Source organism: Malaclemys terrapin, chromosome 2 (genome assembly GCF_027887155.1).
Source record: "Malaclemys terrapin pileata isolate rMalTer1 chromosome 2, rMalTer1.hap1, whole genome shotgun sequence".
Classification (NCBI taxonomy): domain Eukaryota; kingdom Metazoa; phylum Chordata; order Testudines; family Emydidae; genus Malaclemys; species Malaclemys terrapin.
Genome location: NC_071506.1, coordinates 130,953,994 through 130,979,255, shown reverse-complemented (window position 1 = coordinate 130,979,255; position 25,262 = coordinate 130,953,994). Strand labels below are relative to the sequence as shown.

General features: G+C 49.8%; 1 protein-coding gene across 3 annotated transcripts in view; it reads left to right on the top strand.

Annotated features, from left to right (window-relative positions):
* The window catches only part of LZTS1 (leucine zipper tumor suppressor 1), a 38,101-nt gene extending 13,945 nt beyond the window's left edge, over positions 1–24,156 (top strand). Inside the window, exons 1-4 of one of the 3 annotated variants that reach the window (XM_054019100.1) lie at positions 13,546–13,618; positions 17,090–17,580; positions 20,605–21,423; positions 23,160–24,156. In XM_054019100.1, coding sequence (XP_053875075.1) covers positions 17,227–17,580; positions 20,605–21,423; positions 23,160–23,837 — 1,851 coding nt within the window. In that variant the 5' untranslated portion in view covers positions 13,546–13,618; positions 17,090–17,226 and the 3' untranslated portion in view covers positions 23,838–24,156. Of the gene's footprint in view, positions 1–13,545; positions 13,619–14,988; positions 15,044–17,089; positions 17,581–20,604; positions 21,424–23,159 lie in introns of those variants that run through there. The other 2 variants (XM_054019099.1, XM_054019098.1) reach the window with 2 other exon arrangements.
* Positions 24,157–25,262: the final 1,106 nt, after the last annotated feature.

Below are 25,262 nucleotides of genomic sequence, written 5' to 3'. Positions count from 1 at the left end.
CAACTGCTGTTTTGCCACCTATTCCCTGCATTGTTCAGCACCTCTTACAGGGCAATCAGATCCTTCCCAGACTTTCTGTGTTCAGCTAAAAGCAAGTCTCTGGAATCCTGCTTGTTCCATGTGGATTTGTAGCAATTATAAGGCTCAGGGATGGTCTTAGCTGTGAGGAACTCAAGCAGCTCTTGGGGCAAGGATTGTTTGCCCACTATCTCACATTTATTCAACAATTCATGGCAGTACGCGATTCCCCAGCAGTGGGAAAGGGGGCAGGAAGGGTCCACTTTGTCCACTTTTAAGCAGGGGGAAGGAAACACACAGTCTAGTCCCCATCTCTGGCAGTTTAGCTGGGGCTGTGCTAATCCTAAAGCTTGGTTGGTGCAAGCCCAGCTGCTGCAAGGCAAAGAGAAGGGATCCAATGGGCAGTCTCTGAGGAACGGCAGCGATTGGGACTGGTAAGACCGCAAGGCTTGATGGAAATGAAGGTGAACCTGAGCAAGTGTCCCTGTACACATGAGGCCTGCTTCTCATCTCATGTACGCCGATGTAAATCGAGAGTGACTTCGTTAAAGTCAGTGGATTTACACAGGGGGTCTGGAACAATTTTTATAGTGAAGGGTCTGAGAGCCATTGAACCAAGCTGTAAACCGTGTATATAATGGAAACCACTTCAAGCCAGGGGGTGCGGCAGCACCTATGGATTTACACCTGCATGACTGGGATCAAAGGTGCAGGGTACCAGGTGACCAGAGGTGGGGCTGAGTTGATAGACACTGGGGAGCAGGCTGGATTTCAGTAGAGCGCCTCACCCCCACCAGGCGTCTCTGAGTGAGAGAACAAACCCTTTCATCTCCCGTGTGAAGCCAGGGAGAGTGCAAAGGGTCAGCTACAGCAGCCAGCACAGGGACAATGTGTTTAACCCAGGGGGGCTGCAGCCGAGCTCATTAATCTTATCAGGAGCAGCTCAGCCACAGATTGCCCAAGAGGATCCCTCCTTGTCCGTCCCTGTCCAACTAGGTCATTTCGTCCATCTCGTGACTTTCCTGGGGGCTTTACCTGCCCGGAGCGCCATACAGCCGGCCTGTGCTAAGCTCAGCTCTTTCTGGGGACAATGCCCTTTAGCTGCAGCTGGGGCATTTTAGCCACCAGCTCTAACTGTTCCTTGTTTATTTCCCTTCTAGGTCCCTCTCTGACTGGGGAGGGGAAAGAATAATAAATTGCATTTCAAAAACATATTTGCTCACGTTACTGATTGGTGACCCTGATAGGAAAGTCCTGTAAAATGTCACAGGGATTAAAGCATGAGGGGTCTATAGAAATGCAGTGGGGTTCTTTAGAAATTATCTGAGCACCCATTGGGCTGATCCTCCACTGGCATAGGGTGGCGTTACTCTACTGAAGTCAGCCAGACGACCCTGATTTATAGCAGCTGAGGATCTGACCCATAGAGGTTTTACAGTGAATGAGAGCCTTGCTGTAGGTTCGTTAGCTATTCCATAGCAAGGACAGAATCCGCTATTACATTCTGTAGGGCTCTCCCATCATGGGAATTTTCATGCTTTAAAAAAAAAGCAGGGGGGGGGCGGGGAGGAGAAACAGTGTAAAACCAGGCACAGCAGAGGCAGATGCTGAGTCAGTTTCCTCTCCAAGTTGCTCTGCCAGTGTGCCTCATTGCTGACTTGCAGCCATCCCTCTATTCTAGTCCGGGGCTCCCCAGACAGAGCTCTACCAGTGCACCTCACTTCCTGACCCACAGCACTCTCTGTTTCCCCAGTCCTGGACTCCCCACACCCAGCACTGCAATCCCTCATCAGCAGTGCCCTAGCTATTCCCATTCTGGGATCCCCACACCGCTGTCCCAGTAAAATCACCTATTCCAGTTATGTGCCCCTTCTCGGTGGAGATTTCCTATCCATGTCCAATGCAGAATTCCCCACCATCACCCAAAATATCCCCACTCCTTTATTTCTGAGGTTAGACAGCACTGGCTCTCACATCTCCAAGGTGAAGGACAAGTGAGTTAGTCCACGGTGCCTCCGCCAAGAACCAGAAGAAATTGAATATGAGAGTGGGGGTTTCTTCCAATACTAACCAAGCAAGGCCCCGAGCCCAGAATTGGCTCTGCACAAGTGAACCCTTATGTCCACATGGAGCATAGATTCAAGGGTCCATCTGCCTGGATCCAATTGCAGGATCAGGACCCAAGCCAGGATCTGTATCCTGAGCACCTTGGCATAATGGCTTAGATTTCAAAAGGAGCCTAAAGGAGTTAGGTGTCCGGCTCCCCTAAGGAATCTGATCCTGAGATCAGTGCTGCCAGCTGTCCCTTTCAATCAGAGGACCCTAGCTTGGGCAGGAGCTTCTTCATACCAGCATGGCCTGATCTCTGACTGGCACGATGAGACAGTGCCCAAGGTCAGATTTTATAAAGATTCCTTGTCATCCTTCTCTTCTGTCCCATTTTTCCTATTTGGGCAAATACATCTTTAGCTATTGGGCAGGCGGCGGGATCCCCTGAGCAAGTGGTTGGCCTCAGCTGCCCGTGGTCACTGCCGAGGCATAGTACAACAGACTCGTGTGGCACTGGCATCAAGCCCACTGAACTCAGTGCCAAGCCTACTGCCAGCTTCGATAATAAGCAGCAGCTAGTGGGTGTGAATTCTCCCAGTGTTCAGTGAAACAACATTAAGTGTGATGGACTCCCAGGCTATTAGAGTGGATGTAACATGTAATTCAGGCTGGTTATTCTTCATCTGAAGTGTCCCCCTTCACTAATGGCAAATCAGGATGGAACACATGTGCCCGCTTTGTGACTCCCCGACTCCATTCTCTCACGGCCTGAATGTCGATGAATGAATTAGAGTGAATGAATGCCTTGTAATGGGGCCCTTCACCAGTGCAGAATGACTATTGAACGCCAAAAGGATGGCGCCTGCAAGGGCGGTGTTTGAATTCATTCCCATTAGCACAATTAGGGTGAAGATTACAGGGGGCGGGCCAGGGTCAGCGCTGCTGATGGGGCACTCAATGTGCTATCGCTGCCACTTCTGTGGAGGGCTGAAATTAGCAGGCTTCTAAGAACCTGCCTCCATCTGGGGAAGAGGAAGAAGACCTGTGCTCTCCCTGAACCCTTCTCTGGAAACCAGCGGTGAAATTACAGGAGACTAATAGAAACCCCCCTCACAAACAGGAGGCTAAGGCTAGGTCCTCAGCTGGTATCAATTGGCCTAGCTCTGCGGGGGTCAGTTCAGGGCTATGAGGTTTGCAGCTTGACCTGTGCCAAGTATGAAATCTCAATCCCACTCCTAGAAGAAACATTTAGGCTTGGACGGTTTCAGGGTTTCGGTTCAGTCCATCTCTTAATGGAAATGTAAGTCAGATGCCCCAGATAGAATATTTGTCCCTTTCACTCTGACAATTGGCAACATTTGGCTGGGGGGTTAGATTCTCCAAGCAGCACTTAAAGCTCCATCTTTGTGCCTTCAGTGATCGCCAGCTGGAACATGGGGAGCATCACCTGGTGAGAGAGAGCGCGAGAGATCCTAGCCTGTGAGCTGCAGGGGCCAGGGACTGTCTGTCTTGTGTGCGCACAGCCCTGACCCCTAACTGGGATCCTTACCTGCTTCTACAATAGGAATGACAGCTAATAATGAAGGAGAGAATGTAGAGGGGAGCGGGAGAGACACACCGAGGTGATGAGTGGTATAAACACAGAGAGGGAGGGCTGGAAAGAGGCTCTTGACTTGGATCAGCTTGTAAACAGAGGGAGAAGGAGTGTGTGAAAATTAGCAAGGAAGAGGTGACAAGTTGTATGGGCAAATGGCTTCAAAGCAAGTACACTTCAAGGGGCAGTGAAGAGATAAGACTGATTTCCTTCAATCCACCCAGAAAGAAGCCCGAAAGGGAGAGATTTGTCTCTCCCAGGGAAAGCCCTGGGGGGAGCAGGGTTGACATGACTGGATTTTGGAAAGGAATGTGGGATGTGATTGATTTTTTCTTTCTTTTCCTGCAAAGGCAGGAGTTGGTCTGTTCATGCCCCTCCTTCCTTCAGGTCCTATTGCACTCTTTCGTTTAACAGGGAGACTACAGCGCTCTCCCTGCCTATGAAGAAACCTGTTCCATTCATGTTACTTAGTATAAAAATGTATTTGTGCTTCCCTAGCACTTAGGATGTCAAAGCACTTTGCAAACATTAATTGAAATCTCACAAGGACCTTCCTTATTGTAGTTATCCCCATTTTATCCAGGGAAAATGGAAGTGCAGAAAGACACAGTTAGTCGGTGTCAGAACTGGCGATAAGACCCAGCAGCCCGGTGTGAAATGCAGCAGTGTTTGTCCCAGGTGATCCTGTTGCACTCCTCTTGTGATTTAGATCCGTGCAGAGGTTGCACTTCTTGGTGCTTTGCTTTGAATTTTGCAGAGCATATGGCCAAGCAATGGAGTTTCTCCTGCTTTGGAATGAGACCATCAGTCACCTCCAGATTCGCTCAACATCTTTGGAATCTCAGCAAACTTGGCCTGAGTTTTAAGCTTGTGGTGATACCCAAAACCAGAAGGTGTTTTTTTCCCTGGTTTTGAGTGTCACAAGAGGCTCTCCAGGGCCTATTCCTGATGCCCAGACCTGTGCTCTGACCACTTTACCTTACTCCATTCCTCCTTTCCACCCCCCAGGGGGAATTAGAGATTCTCTCTCAGTCTCTAGACAGTCATCTAGTCTGACTGCAATGGATGGCATTATCTTTCCTACAAGCCCTAGCTATCTATTGTCACCATCCCCTCTGAAACTTTGTCAAGTGTGATAAACGGGGAGTCACAGTCTGATCGCCCAGTGGATTCCTCTCACCAGAAATTAGTTAGCATTCCACAAGCTGTGAATAAATGGGGCTGATCCTGGAAATATCCTCCCCATCAAAATAGCAGTGTCAGTAATGCCGCCAGTGGGAAGGAAAGGTGGCCTGAGACTCAGGCGATCTGGATTCACTTCCTGGCTCTGCCACAAATTCCCTAGACACTGTGTGATCTGGGGCAAGTTTTTGACACAGATTTTAAGTTGATTTTGAAATCAATGGGAGTTTGGTGCCTAAATACCTTTAAAAATCTGGGCCTTAGGAAATTGAGCACAAAGAGACTATCTGTAAAATGGAGATAATAATCCTTCCTTCCTCCCACCTTTGGTTTGGCTTCTCCATATTGTAATTGCTTCAGGACAGGCAGAGTCCCCTGGACAGCTAACAGTATCTGGTAAGGCTGAGCTGTGCAGAAAACAGAGCAGGCCACCTGGAATGAAGGGTTCGATACTAGCCAAGTGTATGAAAACAACAGGTAGCTTCCAGTGCATTGGAGGCGAGTGGGAAGTGAGTTCTGTGGAATTGTGGGATGACATTGGAGGACTATGTAAACATGAGCTCAGCTACACATGCTTTAGCTGCGTCCTCACTGCAAAATGGGCGGGTCGGCGCCTGCCTTAAAGCAAAGCACAGGCTGTAACCCATAACCCTGCGAGCATGGGTTCAAAGCACATGTAACCAGGTGCTTAAGGGCTTTGTATGTGGATGGTGCGGGTGGTCAGTGGGCTGAAACATGGGATAAGTGTGGACGTACCCTGTGTGTCTGTACAGCATCTGAGCAATGGGACCCTAACCTCACCTGAGGTCTATACATGCTACCTTCATAGATTTATAATAGCACATGCTACCTTCTATACATGCTACCTTCATAGATTAATAATAGCACATCTCTCTTTAGGGTTAGGGTTACAGTCCGGTGGTAACACAGGAACGTGAGCAGGGAGCATGTCAGGAACCTTATAACAAACCCCCACATATGGCCCATTATCATTCTGCCTCAATTGATTTAGTTAAACAGGCCCTTGAAATCCCGTGAAGGGTCATCTAGCCAGACACAACCAGAGCGACCTGCCTCTAAGCTCTGCCATTGAATCACCAGCTCACCCTGCTGTTCAGGCACACGTGCAAGTGCACACAAAGCCCTGGGGCCAGATGCATCCCTGGTGTAAGCAGAGCTGTCTCTAATGAAGTCAGTGGGGTTGCACCCCAGTTATGCCAGCGCAGAATCTGTCCCCACCCCCAATCTCCATACCCTACGGCAAAGATATCATCTCTTTGTTTAGCCCAGCCCTGTCGTCATAGGCCTCCCCTTACCCCCCTGCACACTGTGCCAGCCCGGCCCCTATTTGCATCACAATGCTCTGGCTCTCCTGATGGGTCCCTGCATTCTGTCCCCAGAGCTGCTCTGACATGTAATGCATCGGTAATGAAGTCTGACCAACGCTGGGCCCGTGCGCTGTGTACTTACCCCCTCCCCACAGGGCACTCACAACCCAACCAGCAGATACAAAAGAGCAAGCAGGAGCTATGGGGCTAATTTACCAGGAGGTGGCAGGGCCGGGGGGAAGGCTCATGTCTTTTCTTTTCTTTTATCCCTGTCAATTGGCAAGTGACAGGGTGAATTGCATTTTAATGTCATGGTGTTTAACCCTTTGAATCAGGCGAGGCCAGGGGCTTGGAACGGAGATGATTGAAATCTGCAGCACTCATAAAAGTTAATGACGCAAGGGGAATTTAACACAATGGTGGGGCTGTGATGATGGCTCCCATCCTGGCCTCTCTGCCCTTCCCGTGTCTCCTTGGCTCTTGACAGACAGACATAAGCAGATACAACACACATGCATGGACACCGCACACTGACACGAACACACACACACACACAGATGCCATACACTCATCAGAAACTGCTGCAGACACACACACACACCCCTCACTCTTGCCTAGAACCAACATACAAATGCACACACACACACACACACAAAATCAAAAAGAAAAACATTTGCCCAATGACACACCATGCACTCATATCACACACTTCTCCTCAACTGCTAATAGAGAACACACTCAAAGACACAATAGACACCCAGGCAGCACACGGACATGCTCACATTGACAGTTAGAGACATCCCCCCTTCCACACTACACGTTCTAGACAACACACACCACATTCTCAGCATCACAGTCTCATCACTCACCCTCACAGAACACACACCAAGACACACCAGAAACTCACACTGACAGTGCCACACACTCTCAAAAACACTCACCGCATATACACACATGGTTTCCATCACATACACATGTATAGAGACACAGATGCATCATCACACACACACACTCATGCACACACACACAATTGCCAACACACATACAGATACCACACTTTCAGCATCTCTTTCAAACACACACACACTCTCTCTCTCTCTTTTTCCAAGCCCTAGCCACAATAGGATTAGTTTAGGAGACTGGCTTTCTTTTCCTGCTCTGAATTCTCCTCAGCCTGTCAGTTTCCAGGCCCTTCATTTTATGTTAATGAAAGACAAGGAATGCATACTCCTCTGTATATTTCAAATGTTAGTTTTTAAATGAAAAGGAAAAAAAAACCTTTCAGAGGTGCATAGGAGGATTGAGAATTATTTAAATGCTTCTTGCCGAGCTATCGGAAAGTCCCAGCAGCTCCCACACGCTCCTTATCATCTCCCAGAGATGCACCAGAAATTGAGCAAGGAAAGGTGTTCCACAGCTTAAATGCACAGCCCTGGAATTGGGACCCGCTGGTTCTTTTCTTAGCTCTGACTCTGACTTCTGTCACTTGGCACAAGCCCTGTAAGGCGAAAGTGGCCTCGTATTGTGGGTGTTTCCATTTACAGATTCCCTGCTTGAGAGGTCTTGGGGTCTGTTTTTCAAGTGCCCACAGCTCACCTGGCACTGCAGGGGATTTAAAAATCAGGCCCATGGCGCTTCCAACTGGGTATTCAAAATCAGAGGCCATTTTTTGGAAAATGTTGGCCTAAATATCTGCCTCAGTCTGCCTATCTGTAAAATAGGAATGTGGCGAGGCTTCTTTTACTGATATGCGTAAAGCATAAAGCACATTGAGAAACTTGGCTCAAGGGTACCACAGAAATTTTAGTGAGTAGCCAGTCCTTTTAGAGGGGGAGGGGTGTTTCAGCCAAAGCTTTCTCTTTTTCAAAGCCTGTGCTCCATGGGTTGGATAGGTTATCTCCATCTCTGGAGATATTTAAGAGTAGGTTAGATAAATGTCTATCAGGAATGGTCTAGACAGTATTTGGTCCTGCCATGAGGGCAGGGGACTGGACTCGATGACCTCTCGAGCTCCCTTCCAGTCCTAGAATCTATAAGGTTCCTAGGGGATTTGGACACTAAGTTCCCATTAAGTTTAGGGCATCACAATCTGTTAGGCACCTTTGAAATATCTCAGGCTATGTCTGTAAGTATGATGGCTGCTTTTCCTCGTTCCTTCGCTTGTGCTGCCTGATGTCTTGCCCTGCCAAGGTGATAGCTGTGTTGGGAGATTTTCACTCTGTGATTGCTACCTGCAATGTACACACACAAGCATAGTGCCAGATGTGTGTGCGTGCACACACACACACACACATACACACACAGTGAATTTCTGCACCAATTCTCCTGTGCCCTGTGGCAAATTCTCCTCCTCCACACCTATTACCTCTCTTAATCAGTAAACTCTGAATGGGTCCAAAATTGATTGCCTTGATGTATCACAGCCAGGAGAAAAAAACTCCAGTGTTTAGGCCTTGGCTCTTACTTATTTCCATTAATCTCCCCAAATAGATATAGGCATTTGAGTGGATATTCTGAGTTCTTGGGGTTTTTTTTTTCCTCTCTTGGGTTTATAAGGACCAAGAGTTTGAAACTGGAGTTTGTAGAATCCACTTCTCCTGGCTCATGACAATCCATGTGTGTGTGTGTATGTGTGTGTGATATTTAATAGTTAATTGGATTGTTCTCAACCTTTATATAATAATCCCTCTCCATAGCTCTGGTACAAGTTAACTATACCTGGAACACAGTGTCTAATTCTCAGCACTTGAGATGTGCTAGACAGTCTGGAAATCGCTCAGAGAAGAACAATAGGAGTGATTAAGGACTTGGGGGAAATGATAGACAAGGAAAGATTAAAAGAGCTATATGTCTAGCTTGGGTACACAGGGGCATGAAAAGGGCCTGCAGTGAATATCTAGGCTGGAGAGGAGTTATCTAGGGTGGTGCATGGAGGTTTACCTAGGAGTGAAAGGATGCAACTGAGTACAGGAAAATTTAGGAGAAACAAACTGTGTCAGGCTGTGGAACAATCTCCCCAAGGCTGTGATGGACCTTGGCTTAGAACATTTAAAAGCAGACTGGACAAAGCCCTTGAGAAGAGGCTGACAGATTAGGTGAACAGCCAAGACTCACAGCAGCCTATGGTTAACAGCCCTATGTGGCGATCTAAAAAGGGAGCCCCCTTCCTATGTCAAAGAATCTAACCAGGGCTATTGTGCTCCATACACAGCAGCCTGCTGGATGATCCAGGAGAGCACCTTCCCCAGCTCAACGGGTAAGGACTTAGCTGAGGTTGCCTCTGCTAGAGCTGCACTTATGAAATGGCCCCTAGGTACCACAGTGCTCTTCATTGCTCTCCTCACTGTGTGTCAGTAAAGCCATGTGCTCTATGTTATCCCAGGCAGAGAGGCCATGGTGTCTTTCATCCTTTTCAGGACAGGGATGTCCCAGGCAATCCCTCACTGTGTTGTCACACTTGCCTGTGTAGCAATGCCATGCAATCCTCCACACTATCCTCACATTCCCATGAGGGATGTGCGTGCATCTGCTTTGCACACAACCTGTCTTTTTTTTTCTTTGTGGGGGAGCAGCATATACTTTCATTCCTGTGTAAAGAGGAGTCCATCCTGCAACGCCCTGGAAGACGTTCAGTGATGGGACTCTGGCACTTACGCACAGCCAGAGGGGTAAAGACAGGTGACCTTAACACCAGGGCATGGAGCAGAAAAGCTTTTAGCAAGCAGTGGGAAGCAGAATGGCTCCCGATTGTTCACCCTGCTAGAATGACTCAGCCACCAAACAATTTTCCTTTCAGTCGTTTCTTCCCATGGAATCTGAATTTAGTTCATTTTGATTATGGACTAATTTCTGCCCACCAGCAACCTGTACCCCGCCCCCTTTCCCTCCACCCAACCCTTGAATTATCTAGAGGGTACATCTTCATTATACCCCTGCTGTGGGCAACCAAGTGCCACAGTGGCTTTGAAGAGCTGTTTTTCTAGCAAAGGGAATTAGTATACAGCTCTGCATACCTCCAAACCATAATAATAATACTTAGCACATATATAATTCCTCTCATCTTCCTAAGTGCTGCACAGACATTAAATGTAATTAAGCCTCACAACAGCCCTTTAGGTTGGTTAAAAGAAGCATTGAAAACTGGAGAGAGCTCAGGGAGCAAGGGGCTGACTTAGGAGGAGAAATATAAAGAGCTGAATGTGTCTGGCTTGGCTAAGCATGACTGTAAAGAAGGCACAATAACCATTAGGGCTGATCAGATACTGTACTTTCAGGGTCTATGGATATGCCAGTTCCAAAGGCAGCTCAGTTTGACCACATTCTTCCCTCTTCTTAAGCTTTGTCATCTTGGGAAAGCTTTACAATTTATATTGCTCTGCTCCCTGTAACAGGGCATGTTCCCCCACTCCTGTTTTCTCTCACTAATTACTGATACCTACAAAGGGAGGTATCATCTGCCTGAAGTTTATTTACAATGCTGTGCTGTGCTCCACTCCACTCCCTGTACAGTCCTAGTCCATCAATAGCATTATGCAGCTTCACAGCCCCTTCATCCAAAGGAGGGAAGGGATCTCTCACCTGCAGATCTCCCTTACTCTGGTCCACCCTGTTTACTCACTCCCATGCCCTCCCTTTTCCCCTAGCACTTCCTTCCTGTGTTTTTTTTCTACTCTCCCAGTTAATGGCTTAATTAGCTCATTAGCTCTCCTCAGCCTGGGCTGAGCTGGTCATTAGCACCCCTTTCCTCTATCAGTAACCAGAGTGCTGGTTCAGCTGCTGGTTCTCAGGACTCTGTCACAGTCCCCAGTGAAACTCTTATTCCAAGACGGGTGGCTGGGTTTTTTTGGTTCATCTTAAATCCCTTCCCCAAGGGCAGAGCTTTGTCAACCTTTAAAAGCTGGGCTAGTAGAGCTGCCGGCACAACCCTCCTAGTGTAGGTGCAGCTATGCCATTGGAAGCAGTGCTTATTCCAGTTCAGTGAGCAAAATAAATGAATGGCAAAAGAGCTCTTACTGTTGTTTGTATTACTGTGGTTCCTAAGAGTCCCAGTCATGGACCCACAGCTCATTGTGCTAGGCACTGTACAAACCCAGCGCAAACAGACAGTCCCTGCCCCTGCATCTATATTAGGGCTTGACTTGCACAGCTGTGTCATAATAAAATCATACCCCTAACCATCATAACTATGCAAGCAAAACTTTTAAGTGTAGACCTGGCCATAAACCATTAAAAGCCACCCTTGTCTGGAAAACGTGTCCACACAGGAGACTATCCTGGCATAATTAGATGGGCTCAAATTCACACTATAGGTTATACAATATTTTCCTGCTTAGAGAAGGGCTTAGTTGCTGTTTGTGAAAAAGCCCAAAGGATGGGCGAAAGGAACAATTCATGAGCGTCCTGTACTGTGTGCTGGGTAATAACATGAGAAGGTAATGAGTTGAAAATTGTTCACCCGAATTCCCTGGAAAACAACAACTCAGGACCTTTCCATGAACAGAAGAAAGGGACAAATGTGTATAGTGATTGATTTGCAGCTTCTTCCAGCTCTAAGTAGCCACAAGTATTCAAAGGACTCAGGAGGGCAGAATAATTATTTAGGTGCATGAAGGGACTCCTGCAAACAATCTTCCTCCCAATCCCCTCTCTTGATTACTTGATCTTCACATCCCAACCTCCTGTAAACAGTCCTTGCCGCCCAGTTCCCTGCCCCCAGGTGTCCTGTGATCTGCCCCCTCCTGTGTCCTTTCTCTGGGCCCCAATAGATTTAGAGATGCTGGGCACATGCAGAATCCCTTTGGCTCCTTACTCAATCAAGCACAGATCCCTCCTAGAATTCTGCCTTAATCTGCCCCTCCTGTAAGAGCTTGTTCCTGCCTGGACCATGGTGGGGAAGCCATTTACTCTGAGGGAGGAAATCACCATAGGGATTCAATGGTTCTTAATTCCACTACAGCTCAGCTGGCTCTTGAGAAGACAAGCTTCTGCTGAGCTGCTGGCTTCAAGGTATCGATCACAGGGTTATTGTTGGGCTGTTTTTGCTCCAGGCCCTTTCTTTTCATAAAGAGTTGGAAACACGCTGAGTTCCCACCACATCCTTCCCCTTTCCTCCTACGTAGGGGCAGGGAGGGTTAAGTGAAGGGGGCTCCGATGAGGAGCTTGCCTTGTAGGCAGTGGCTATGGGGCAGAGATTGAGGGCTGGGGGAGCAGCTTTTGTTTTTAAATGTATGTATTACAGTGGGGGTTGAAGATGTGAGCTTGACAAGTTTCTGGAGGGAATGGTATGAGGAGACTGCCTACAATGGCATGTAGCTAAGGGGCGATGACTAGCATCAAATATCTCCAGTGGCTGGTGAGGGGACACTACATGGAGAGGGTCTGAATTACTACAGAGAATTATTTCCCAGGTGTCTGGCTAGTGGGTTTTGCCCACATGCACAGGGTCTAACTGATGGCCAGATTTGGGATTGGGAAGGAATTTCCCCCCCAGGTTGCATTGGCAGAGACCCGGGGGCGGGGGGTGGGGGTTGCCTTCCTCTGCAGAATTGAGCATGGGTCACTTGCAGGTTTAAACTAGTGTAAATGGTGGATTCTCTGTAACTTGACATCTTTAAATCATGAGTTGAGGACATCAGTAACTCAGCCAGAGGTTATGGGTCTATTACAGGAGTGGGTGGGCGAGGTTCTGTGGCCTGCAATGTGCAGGAGGTCAGACTAGATAATCCCAATGGTCCCTTCTGACCTTAAAGTCTATGAGAAATGGCATTTCACTGGCCTTGTCGCTGCAGAGGGGTATCCCATAGTGCATTGCATTCAAGAAGTTGTTGTAGGGGAATCAGCCTTACTTGAAAACAGTTTGATTTGGGCATCTAAGGGGAGAGCTGAGAACTATCTGCAAATACCCAAAGGGGCCAGGGGCCAGTTGGTCTCCATAGGGTCTGTCTTCCCCGCCGAGTGAACTCATGTTCTCTACACTCGCATCGTTCCTCTGGAGCTAGGCTAACTCGAGCGAGCGCGACCAGACTGCCACTGCTGTGTCCGCACTGGCGCTGCACTCACTTCTGTGTCATGCTGCTAAGACTGCTGGGGACGCAGCCCACCGTTCTTAGTGCTGAGCTGCTTTGGGAATGTTTTCCCCGGGAATTATGGGAGAATCTTTCTGTCCTCTCTGGGCACATGGGTGGAATTGTGGGGCGGCACTGGAGGACTCCTGGCACCAGCCTGCATCCACGCGACAGAGTGGTTGTGTTAAGAGCTGACTTGCTGGCCCTATAGCCCTGACCTCTTCTTAACACCAGATTTGAATGAAGGCTCTTTAGATATGGATGGGACTCGCGTTCGGGGCTATGCATGTTATAACTCAACTTAACTTTGCAGTGCAACCAAGCCCTCAGGAGAAGTCAGTGAGCTTAAGCTGCAGCAGGGGAAGCGAAGGTTAAACGGTCAGGTGAGCATGCAAGCTGTGAGCACAGTTTGGCAAGGGAAAAGGCTGCCCAAGGAGTGGGTGGAATATACCTTTTTTGGAGATATTCCAGCCTGAGGCTTCTAGCATCCAGCTCTCTGGGAACCATGCCACAAAGCGAGGGAGCTTGGGATTCCATCGTTCCAGCTCCAGGGAATTCAGACAGCTTGTGGGAGGTCAGCAGAGCCTTCCTCACCACCAGGGAGAAGCCCTTCTATGGTATGTCTACACTGCAATAAAACAGCCACGGCTGGCCTCTGGCAGCTGACGCAGGCTCGCAGGAGTCAGGCTGCAGGGCTATCAAATTGCAGTCTAGATGTTCAGGCTCGGGATGGAGCCCGGGCTCTCAACCCTCACCGGAGCCCGAACACCTACACTGCAATTGTATTGCCCCACGGCCCAAGCCCAAGCCAGCTGACGCGGGTCAGCTGCGGGTGTTTTATTGCGGTGTGCACATACCCTGTATGTCTCCTCCTCAGCTACTGTCCTTTCAGTCACAGCCTAGTCTTTGTGAAAGGGATGGAGGTTATGCCAGTAGGCTACAAGCTAACAATGCCCTGGCTACTAGGTAGCTTCTTCACCCTGCACACTTATATAAAATTGCTTTCCTGCACAAGCAGGCATTGACACACACCTTTGCTCTCAGTCTCCCCCATGCATTCTCACGTGCACACTCTTGGTCATGCCCACACACCCCATGCATTCTCACACACAGTTACACACTCATGCACATACATCCCTTCACACGAATGAATGTGCATACACAGACGCCCGCACTCACATTATCTCAGAACATAATGGAAAACCGGCAAAGGACTATAAGGCAGCATGACTTCAGTCTGGCTGCATTAAGTGCCCTCAAGTGAACAAGATGAAAGGGCAGGCCTGCTGGGCTGTAAAGTTAATAGAGTGGCCCAGCAGGACTCTGGCTGCAGAACAGTGGGTGATTCTGACGACTCTGGAAGTGTCCTATTTGTTCTCATCAATACAGTGTTTGAGATCTTCCAGAGAGAGAGAGAGAGAGTGTGTGTGTGTGTGTGCAGGGCCGGCTCTAGGATTTGCTGCCCCAAGTGAAAACAATTTTGGCCGCCCCTCCCCGTTTTTCTTACCCCACCCCTGGCCCCGCCTCAACTCCGTCCCTTCCCCAAATCCCCAGCCCTGCCTCCTCCCCCCAGGCGCTCAAGCCTAGGAGGGAGAGAGGGAGAAGCAGCGCCTGCGCTGTGGCCACTCAGGGTCTCCCCCTCCCTCCCAGGCTCTCAAACCCGGGAGGGAGGCGGAGATCCCGAGTGGCCGCGGCGCGCGAATCAGCTGTTTCGCGTGCCCGCAGCCGCTCAGGATCTCCCCCTCCCTCCCGGGTTTGAGAGCCTGGGTGGGAGGGCGAGCAGCGGCGCTGGAGCGGCAGCAGTGGAGGTGAGTTAGGGCGGCCAGGGCACATTTTTAGGGGCCCGCGCCAGAATGCCGCCCCTAAAAACGTGCCGCCCCAAGCACCAGCTTCTTTTGCTGGTGCCTAGAGCTGGGTGGGTGTGGGTGTGTGTGTGTGTGTGTGTGCGCGCGCGCAGCAATTTGAGAGCCTTGACTAAAAGATGCTAGATGAGTGCAGAGTGTTATTTTCACCAACCCTTTTGAGGCAGGGGATGAGTGTATGCAATGGCATAATGAATATTGCAGAGGCAGATGCGGTGCTAACTACAGGAAGGGAACTTCCTTGAATCAGACAAGAATCTGATGATTGGAAGGTTGTTGGTTGCTGGTTCCAAGAGAAGAAAACCCACATCTGAGCCAGCAGCCTGTATTTTAATTTAAACTGATTCTTTCTGCAGCATCTCCTTGGCCAGTTACCCGGCGTCACGCACCTGGCCGAGGGCGTAGCTCCACTGGGGCTCACATGCAGAGCTGTGCAAAAATCTGATTGTTCAGTTTGCTGGCACTGCTAAAGTTGTTGTTTTGTTTTGAAATGGTCCCAGGGCAAACAAAAGATGTTGTTTCAACATTTCTTTACATTTTATTTTTTAAAACCAACAATAATAAAACCTTTATAAAGCTCAAAATTTAAAACAAGTTTGGCTAAACAAAAACATTTTCATTTGAAACAATGTCAGAACAGAACCTTTAGCCTCTCCCTGAATTATTTTGTTTAGCTTTTTTTTTTTCCCTTGACCAAAACAATTTGGCAAATTGGATGTGAATTTACAAAATGGTTTGAGCTGACTCAAAACTGTGTTTGTCACACACAAAACGTTTGGGTTAAACATTTTGCTCAGCTCTGCTCACTCATACTGGTCTCCAAACAGATGCGCGGGAGCCCCAGGTGCAGCCGAACGAACCATTTCATTTATGTCCTACCATACTTCAAGACAAAGCCCCAGCAGTCTGCTTGGAAGCTGGTAATAACAGCCCTCCAGCACGGACCAATGAACGCACCAGGAGGTTGTCAGGATGACTAACAGAAAGCTGACCAATGCCCCACCACAGGAAATCACATACTGCTTTCTGTTACCTCCAACATACCATGGATGTGTTTGCTGCATTAAAGCAGTTTGTTTTTGCAGAGGGTCGGGCTTTAGGAACGTGATTTTGACTATGTACAGCACCTGGCACAACAGGGTCTTGGTCCGTGACTGGGGCTGTTAGTGTACCACAGTACAATAACAATGAGAGTCAGGAGCTAAGAGCCACAGAGCTGGCTAGCACCTGTTGAAGGTGACATCTTGTTTTCAGAATGCCCCAGTCCTGGGTTAGAGACTCCCTCCCTTGTCCATTCTGGCAAACAGAGGCTGCAAGTCATTAAGGAAAGACCTTGTCCACATGTGGGACTAGCCCCGAATCAGCCACCGGTGGTGGGCAGTCAATGCAGCTGCAGAAGTGCTTACCACTGCCGACCCCGGGAGCAAGCCAAGGTTTTCTCCAGCTACGTTAATTGGGTTGGCCCTAGTGGTCAGCACTGGTGCAGCTGCACCAGCTGCTGAATCAGGACAGTTCCTGAGTGTAGACAAGGCCTTAGACAGCATTCTGAACACTCCAGAAGGGAGCCGTGTGTGTGTGTGTACACGCGCACCCACAGCCCCTCCCTGAGCACGCCCCCTCTGTGCTTCAGAGCCTGGACCTGGGGAAGTGGTGAGAGGGACCTGCAGTCTCTGACCCAAGCAATGCTTGGCCCCTCTGCCGAACCTGGCAACAGGGGGAGGGGGCAGTTTTTGTGGTGTGGACACTTGTCCAGCAGGAACTGGAATTGGACCCAGCCGCTTAAATTCAGAGACTTTAAGGCCAGAAGGAACCATTATGATCATCTAGGCTGACCTCCTTCACAGCAGTCCAGAGAACTCCCCCTCCAGCCTTCCCCTCCTCCCCCCCCCCCCCCCCGTGATCCCTGCAGCCCCCAGCAGAGAGATCTGAAATGGATCCATGCACTTGAATTCCCTGTTCTATCCTCTTCCATTCACTTCTTGTCTCCCGCAGGTTTGCAACTCCTGGGTACAGCGAGATCTTTGCTATGACTGCAGCACAACCTGTCTCCACCCTTAGCCAGGACGCCACCGTAGAAGACACTCCTGGGGTCTCCTCTCTCCTCTACATGCCATCAGCCCAGGAGCATCATGGGGAGTGTCAGTAGCCTCATCTCCGGTCACAGCTTCCACAGCAAGCACTGCCGGGCCTCCCAGTACAAGCTCCGCAAGTCGTCCCACCTGAAGAAGCTGAACAGGTATTCAGATGGGCTGCTGAGGTTTGGCTTCTCCCAGGACTCCAGCCACAACAAGTCCAGCTCCAAAGGCAACAAGAATGAGGACTTCTTTTACATCAAGGTCAGCCAGAAAGCCCACGGCTCCCACCGGACAGATTACACGTCACTCTCCAGCGGGGACCTGGGCAGCCAGGCAGGGGCGACTGGCATGGACTTTGGCACACCCACTCCCCAGAAACTGATGCCATTTTCCAATCAGCTGGAACTGGTTAGTAACAGAGACCAGTCACACTGTGTCTAAGGCCTTGTCTGCACTAGGGGCTTGCCCCAGTTTCAGCCAGTGGAGTAGCTAGTGGCATTAATGCAACCTTTAAGGCAGACAGGCTGTCCTGCTAGTTGCGCCAGTGGAGCTGCAGCTGTGCAAATACAGTAGCAGCATATAACCATTTGCCTTGTCTACATTAGGTGCAGCTACACCGACGGCTGAAATCAGGGCAAACCCCTACAGCAGAGAAGACCTAGGGATGGGTGGGATATGACCAGTTGCAGATTAACTAAGGGAGAGCCGTTGATTACGGCAGCACAAGGGGTTAGGACTGTCAGTGTGATCCAGTGGTTAAAGCAGACAGAGTCAGGACTTAGGGCAACCAGACAGCAAGTGTGAAAAATCGGGATGGGGGGGTAATAGGAACCTATATAAGAAAAAGACCCAAAAATCAGGACTGTCCCTATAAAATTGGGACATCTGGTCACCCTAACAGGACTCCTGGATTCTATTTCCAACTCTGCCACTTTGGGAGAGTCACTTTGCTGAAACAAAATTCCCAATTCCCCCAGCCGATTGAAGGCCACTAGAGAGGTGCAGAATTGTTAATGTCAAGCCCCAAGAATGGTTTAGTTTGAGATTTCATTACAAACTCCAAACCCAGACCAGTTTCCCGAGAAGCTTTGCTCAAGTTAGCCTGGGACTGGTTTATAGCTCCCAGATAGTCACTGTGCAGCCTCAGGGTTTCGGGTGGAAACCCTGGTGGCACTCAGCTGGTTGGGTTGAGTTTTGCACTGAGTTGCTGGCTTCGTTCAAGTTCATATTGGAGCTCAGGAGGCAGGCAGGGAAACCTGTGTGGACTTAAACCAAATAAAAGGTTTGCCAGACCCCATTGTGAACTGAAACTGCCAAGATTCTCCCAGCCCTAATAGCTCCATGGCTGCTCAGTGTTCCTGTGATTGAGGCTTGCAACATAGCAAGCCAGCCCCGGAAACAATGAAAGTGAGGGAAAAGAGAAATAAAAACACGGTGTGGAGCTAAGACACAAAAGAGGAAGGATGGTTGTGAGGTCACGGTGCTAGCCTAGCACTTATGAGATCTGGGTTCAGTTCCTTGCTCTGCCACAGAATTCCTGTGTGGCCCTGGGCACATCCCTTAGTCTCTCTCTGCCTCAGTTCCCCATCTGTACAGTGCGGATAATAGCAGCGTCCTACCTCACAGTGGATAGTGAGGATAAATGCATTAAAAGATTGTGAGATACTCAGATACTATGGTAACAGGGGATATGTATGTACAACAAAGGAGAAACACAAGAGTCTATAAAGAGGAGGCTTGAGGAAGCTTTTCACAAGGCAGACGCTACTCTTTAAACAAGAACTTGGTTACGAAGGAGCTGAGCACTCCAGTCAAGCTCTGACGGCCAGAGCCAGGAATTAGATTGATAGCAGATCCCTGTCTGTGCCGCTGGAGAAGCTGCAATTTACAAACAGCTTCATGCCGCTCCTGCACTGAAACGTTTCCATGATCAAGTGTGGCTTTAAGGTCACTCGCAGCAGAGCTCTTCCAGTGACAGGAAATGACCCAAACAATCCCTCCTAGGGCCACAGACCAGCAAGGGAGGAAGGCCCTGTGTAAAAAGCAGTACACATTTGCCTCAGGAATCAGAGCTCGTGATCCCCAGGTGTTCAAAATAATTAAAAGACTGGCCGGGTGCTACAGGACACGGGCTATCTGCCCACTGGTAGTCAGCCCAAGAACATGGCCTGTCCACTATTGCAAAACAATCTCTGGACCACAAGCCCATGTTACAAGGCAAATAGTTTTGGGACTCCCCTCCCACCTAGCCCTAAAGAAAGGGAGAGTGGTCACAACACCCCAGTTCATCAGGGCCCTGTGAATCAGGGCTCCTGGGCTCTGAACCCTGCCCCCTGGGTTGCCATTTGCACCAGTGCCCACTGAGTGTAACATGCCAGGAGATCAGACGGGTGGAGTTCTCACCCCGTTTTGCCCTGGTGCAAATGACTGCACCAGGCACAGGGTACTGGGGAACTGGACCCCAGGGCTCCATTCCCTGCTTTGGGAGAGGCGTGTTCTCTGTTGGGGAAAGCAGGAGCCTGGGTTCTGTTCCCAGCTCTGCCCTTGAGTCACTGTGTGGTCTTGAGTAAGCTCCTGAACCTCTGGACCTTAGTTCCCCATATTGTCTAAAATGGGGGTAACACCCCCTCCCTCTTTTGGAAAGTACTTGAGATCCCTGCAAATATGACAGTTATTTAGTAACCAGCCAGCCACATTCTCCTTTTCAGTGACTGGGTTTGCTGCGTGCCCCCTGCATGTTCCCATCCCACAGCTCCAACCCTCATTGGGGTAGGCAGCAGCTCCAGGGGTGAGCCGAGAGAGAGCGCTATCCCTTGGCTGAGCTGCCAGGAGCCGGGTCTGTCCCAGGGCACCGTCCAAGGAAGCAACGGGAAGAGAAGCCTGAGGTACCGCGAACATCCCTTCCCCTGCCTGCTGCACTGTTTAGACCCAGTGGACACAGGGTATTTCAGTGCATCTGGGAACAAACAGCGGTTATGTCCTTGAGAGAGGCAGAGATCGGAGAAGCAAAGGAAGCTCCCAAGGGAGGAGAGTGGCTAGAGGCTAAACTGATTCTGGAACTCCGAACTTCCCCCATCTGCCTCCCCCCAGTGGTCAGCTAGTTACATGCAGTGTTGCCAATTTAGTCCTTTTCGAACACTTCCCTCTAATTTCAGTTCCTGGGGACGCACTGGAACGCAGGCCAGCACAATTCCACAGGCGGGGATCTCCCTGCCCGCCTCCTCAGTCCCTCGGCCCTCCTCCCAAGTGGGGCAGCCCCGCAGTGAGTCAGCCAGCAGGGTTCAGTTATGCTCTGGGACCCCCTTGCAGCCTCAGCTGTCCAGGACCCTGCCCTCGTGAAGGTGGCATTAGAAAACCTACAAGGGATTAAGCAAAAAGGAATAAGATCTGAGGCCTTGGGTACGCACTGATCAGAATCTCTCTTCTCTCTAGGGCCCAGAGAAGGGCGTTATAAGGCCAACCGCCTTCAAGCCAGTGATCCCCCGCTCAGGCGCGATCCTCCACTCCTCTCCGGAAAATGGCAGCCACATCTCCCAGCAGCTGCACCCTCCAGACAAAGCGAAGGATCAAGAACTCAAGCCCATGTTGTGCTCTGGAGGTTTGTCGGACTCCGGCAGGAACTCAATGTCCAGCCTCCCAACCCACAGCACTACCAGCAGCTACCAGCTGGATCCCCTGGTCACCCCTATGGGGCCCATCAGCCGTTTCGGGGGCTCAGCCCACAACATCACCCAGTGCACCATCATACAAGACAGCAACATGATGAGCCTCAAGGCGCTGTCCTTCTCTGACAGCGGCAACAAGATCCTCAACCCTGGAAAAGCTGCCCACCACCACCACGAGAAAGGCTCCTGCATCCGGTCTCCCATCTCCACAGATGAGTCCACCATCCAGGAGCTGGAGCAGAAACTGCTGGAGAGGGAAGGGGAGCTGCAGGAACTGCAGTGCAGCTTCGAGGAGAAGGAGGCCACCTCCTGCCAGGCCTATGAAGAAAAGCAGAGGCGCTGCAAGGAAGAGCTGGAGGGGCTGAAGCAGAAGTGCAACAACAAGCTCAAGCAAACCTCTCAGAAGATGCAGCGGACGCAGCAGGTGCTGCACCTCCAAGTGTTCCAGTTGCAAAAAGAGAAGAAGCAGCTTCGTGAGGAGCTGGAGAAGCTCATGAAGGAGCAAGACCTGCTGCAGACCAAGCTGAGGTCCTATGAGAAAGAGAAGACCAGCTTTGCCCCAGCGCTGGAAGAAACTCAGTGGGAGGTGAGGCAGTGCTCTGTTTTGAACACACGGAACCCACACAAGTGGGGGGTCCAAATTGCTGCGACTGCAAAAATAAAAAAAATGGGTATGCACATAAAAGTAAGGAGATTGCACTCACAGATAGGCAGGCAGGCAGGCATGCAGAGACAGTAACTGTGCAAACAGGTGATTGCACAGTTACCCTTTTTGGGGTCTACAAATGCTTTGTGGCTGAGCTCATTCACACTATCTGTCGCATTTATGAAGCATCCAGAAATCTAGTATTTAGGCACCTAAGGCCCAAACCAGTGCTTACTGAAATAAATGCCAGTTGCCTTTGGATTAAGGGGGCTTTCTGGATGCCAGCCTGTTTTTCTGTGCTCACATATACTGCACTGAATGTTGTTGTGTTGGAGCAATTTGTGAAGGTAGTTATCTGCTGTGTGCGTGGATGCGTTATTTGTAGGCACAGAATACAGAGACTGTCCATTTAAGATGTTTTTCTTGCTTGCCGGGCATGTGGAGGCTTTGTAACATATTGATTTTGATTGATCCTGTGCCCCTCATGACATCCTGGCATCTCACATCATTTAAAGACACAATGAAGACATTTAAAAAACCCTGTTATTAAAATAACTCAGTTAATGAAACAGCCAATCACACAATACTTCCAGCTATAGTCTGTTCCCCCCTCATCCCCCAAGGAATTATAAAGCTGCTTTACTTACATGCTAAGTAACTACCTGGGCTTGACTTGGTCAATTTATCAGAGTATTAAAACCTTCCCACTGCATGCCTGTGTTTTATATAATCTCCTTATTGATTTGATATCGTTTAAAAAAAAAACAAACAAAAAAACAGGTAAGCTGCTGAAAACTCAAGCAGCATTCCCCTCCCTGCAGCATGAATGAAATATGTTAACGTGTCCATTACAAATGGATGTACAGAGCCATTGCTATTTATGGACTATTGTGTACATTAGAGGATGGCAGCAATTCAAAATTGATTTTAGCCCTTCCCCCCTCCCGTCCCCATGTGCTGATTTGTTTTCATATTTCTATTGATTTGCTCCTAAACTGAAAACCCCAAAAATGAAAATCTCAGAGGGTGCCCACACCGAGCTGGGAGCAAGGCTCTGGGTCCAAACTCAGAGCATTCCCCAGAGCCTCTGCCAGGGTTGCAACATCCACATTGCTGTTTGGAGTATGCTGGCGCAAGTCCCATCAACACAAGCTTGTGTAGACATACCGTTAAGGGCCAGGTTTTCAAATTAGCCCTGTGCTTTTGGGTGAACGGTGGATGCTGAGCCCTTCGAAATCTGGCCCTGAGGGAGATAGGAGCTCAGTGCCTACTGAATTTCAGTAGTATTTGAGTGCCTAGCCCCCCCTCTCCCCCCTAGGCTCCTTTGCAGTGTATGTCAGGATCAAGGCTGGGATTGTCAGAGACCCAGCGCCAAGTTTAGGCACTACATAAGCCCCACTCTGGGGACTGAATTTCACCTCAGTGAAGCTATTTTTGGGCATCACTGATCTATATGCAATATTCAGGGATGGTGCCTGGGTGTAAAAGTCCAATGGGTAGTGTAGAACAGTGCTAAGAGAAGGTTTCTCAGCCAGGACTCCAGGTTCTATTCCCACCTCTGCCATGGACTGGAATCGGATGGAGCACGGGTGAGTGACATGGTGGTTTTTGTACCGCTTTGGCGTGTGGATTTTAAGCAGGGGCCCTAACGCTGTCTGGTTGGTGTCCCCCCACAGGTGTGTCAGAAGTCTGGCGAAATCTCCCTCCTGAAGCAGCAGTTGAAGGACTCCCAGATGGAGCTCAATGCCAAGACAAGCGAGATCCTCAGCCTGAAAGCCCAGCTGAAGGACGTGAGGGGGAAGATAGAGGGACTGGAGATGAAAACCCAGGACCTGGAAGGCTCCCTTCGCACCAAGGCCATGGAGCTGGAGGTGTGCGAGAACGAGCTCCAGCGCAAGAGAAATGAGTCAGAGCTGCTGAGGGAGAAGGTGAACCTGCTGGAGCAGGAGATTATGGAGCTCCGGACGGAGCTGACCATCCTCAAGGAGCAGCGGAGCGATGGGAGGGACGGGATGGCCTCCGCCAGCCCGGCTGTGGGGATGATGGAGGATGTCCAAGCCCTGCAGGGGGAAGTGGATAAGCTGAAGGCAGAGCTGAAGGAGGAGAGAGACAAGAATGAGCAGATGACTTCCGGCTTCCAGCATGAGCGACAGATCTGGAAGGAGGAGAAGGAGAAGGTGATCCACTACCAGAAGCAGCTGCAGCAGAGCTACCTGCACATGTACAAAAGGAACCAGAACATGGAGAAGATGCTCCAGCAACTGGCTGCAGGGGGAGACGGCAGAGAGCCCATCGACCTGGATATCCATGGCACCGATGTCCCCTACGAGGACATCATAGCCACAGAGATCTAACGAGACCTGCTCTCTCTCTCCCCCCACCTCACAGCAGTGGGGAGGAGTGTCTCTTTCAGGCAAGGACTGAGCGGCACAGTCCCATGGGTCTGTTCATGCCAGACAGCCCATGTACAGTTTGGATGAGCCGTGTATGTGTTAGCCAAGCTGGTTGACCAGCCAGCTCAAGAGCCCCTGGTGTGGCACCGTGATGGTGCCCCAAGCTGCCTGTCATGTTGTGGAGGTGAAAAAAAGCGACTCCTGCTAATGGTGATGTGCCGGCATCCGCCCTTCGTGTCTGATGCATCCTCAGCAGGATGCTGGTCTCCCACTTGTAGGACTGAGAAACAGAGGTGGGGTGGGATGGGGGGGGAGGGTTGGGGATTGGAACAGGAGTTTAGCAAATGATTCTGCAATCAGGGAATAAAGTGACACACTGGCTAAAATCTCCCAGGGGTACAGTAGGGGCCACTGGGTCACAGTGACTAAGGAAACCAGCCCCCTCCAGTGTGTAACAAACACATTGGTCCAGCCCCTGGAAGGCGGCGGCCAGGGACACACTCCTCCTCCTGAGCGCCACAGGAAATAATGCCTCATTTCAACCACTGAGCCTGGGCCCAAGGGCTAAGGAACACACTGAGCCAATCAAAAAAATCTATTTATCTTCCTCTAGGGGATTCTGGTGTCTAGGATTTGCAGGCTTTTATTCCTGTGCATCTCGAGTCCAGTGGAACCCGTCCAGACTCCAGTCCCTACAGGCCAAGGTGGTATTTTCGCCATGCCAGAGACTTGGATTAGCATCCCAGATCTGCTTCTTCTCTCCTTAGGTTAACATGACCTCAAGAATCACCACCCCAGCTAGCTAGTTCAGGACCAGGGACCAAAGGGAGCCCCATCCATTTCTCCTTGGCTAGCAGGATGATGGTGGGTATGTTGGAGGAAGGGCTGGAAATTAGAAGATGCCTCACAGTCTCTGACAGGGACTAGGATGAGGATTGATCCTGTGCCCTCAGGCAAAAAAGAAACAAGTTCTTAGAACTGCCAGTAGAAGGGGACCAATCTCCAGGGAGCATTAGCTGACAGTGCTTATCAGTTCAGCTTTGTGCCGCCCCAAACTGCTTCATGTCAACGACACCCGTGACTTCAACAAGCCTGGCTGTCTCGCCTCCAGAGCTGGTCAGAAAATGCTGAAAGAGTCTTCACAAAAAAATGTTGAACATTTCATAATAATTTTCATCCGGCAGGTTTCCAAAAGGAACCTTTTTTCACCTATTCTAAAGCTTTTGCAAAACGTTTTTATTGCAAATGTTCAGTTTTGAAAATTCTGAGTTTAGAAAATTTGCAGCATTTCAGTTTTAGAACCCAGCCCCTGCCCCCTCCCTCCTTTTGTCATTAAAAGGGGAAGGGGAGAAAAAGGAAAAATAACAAAAACTGAAAACACCAAAT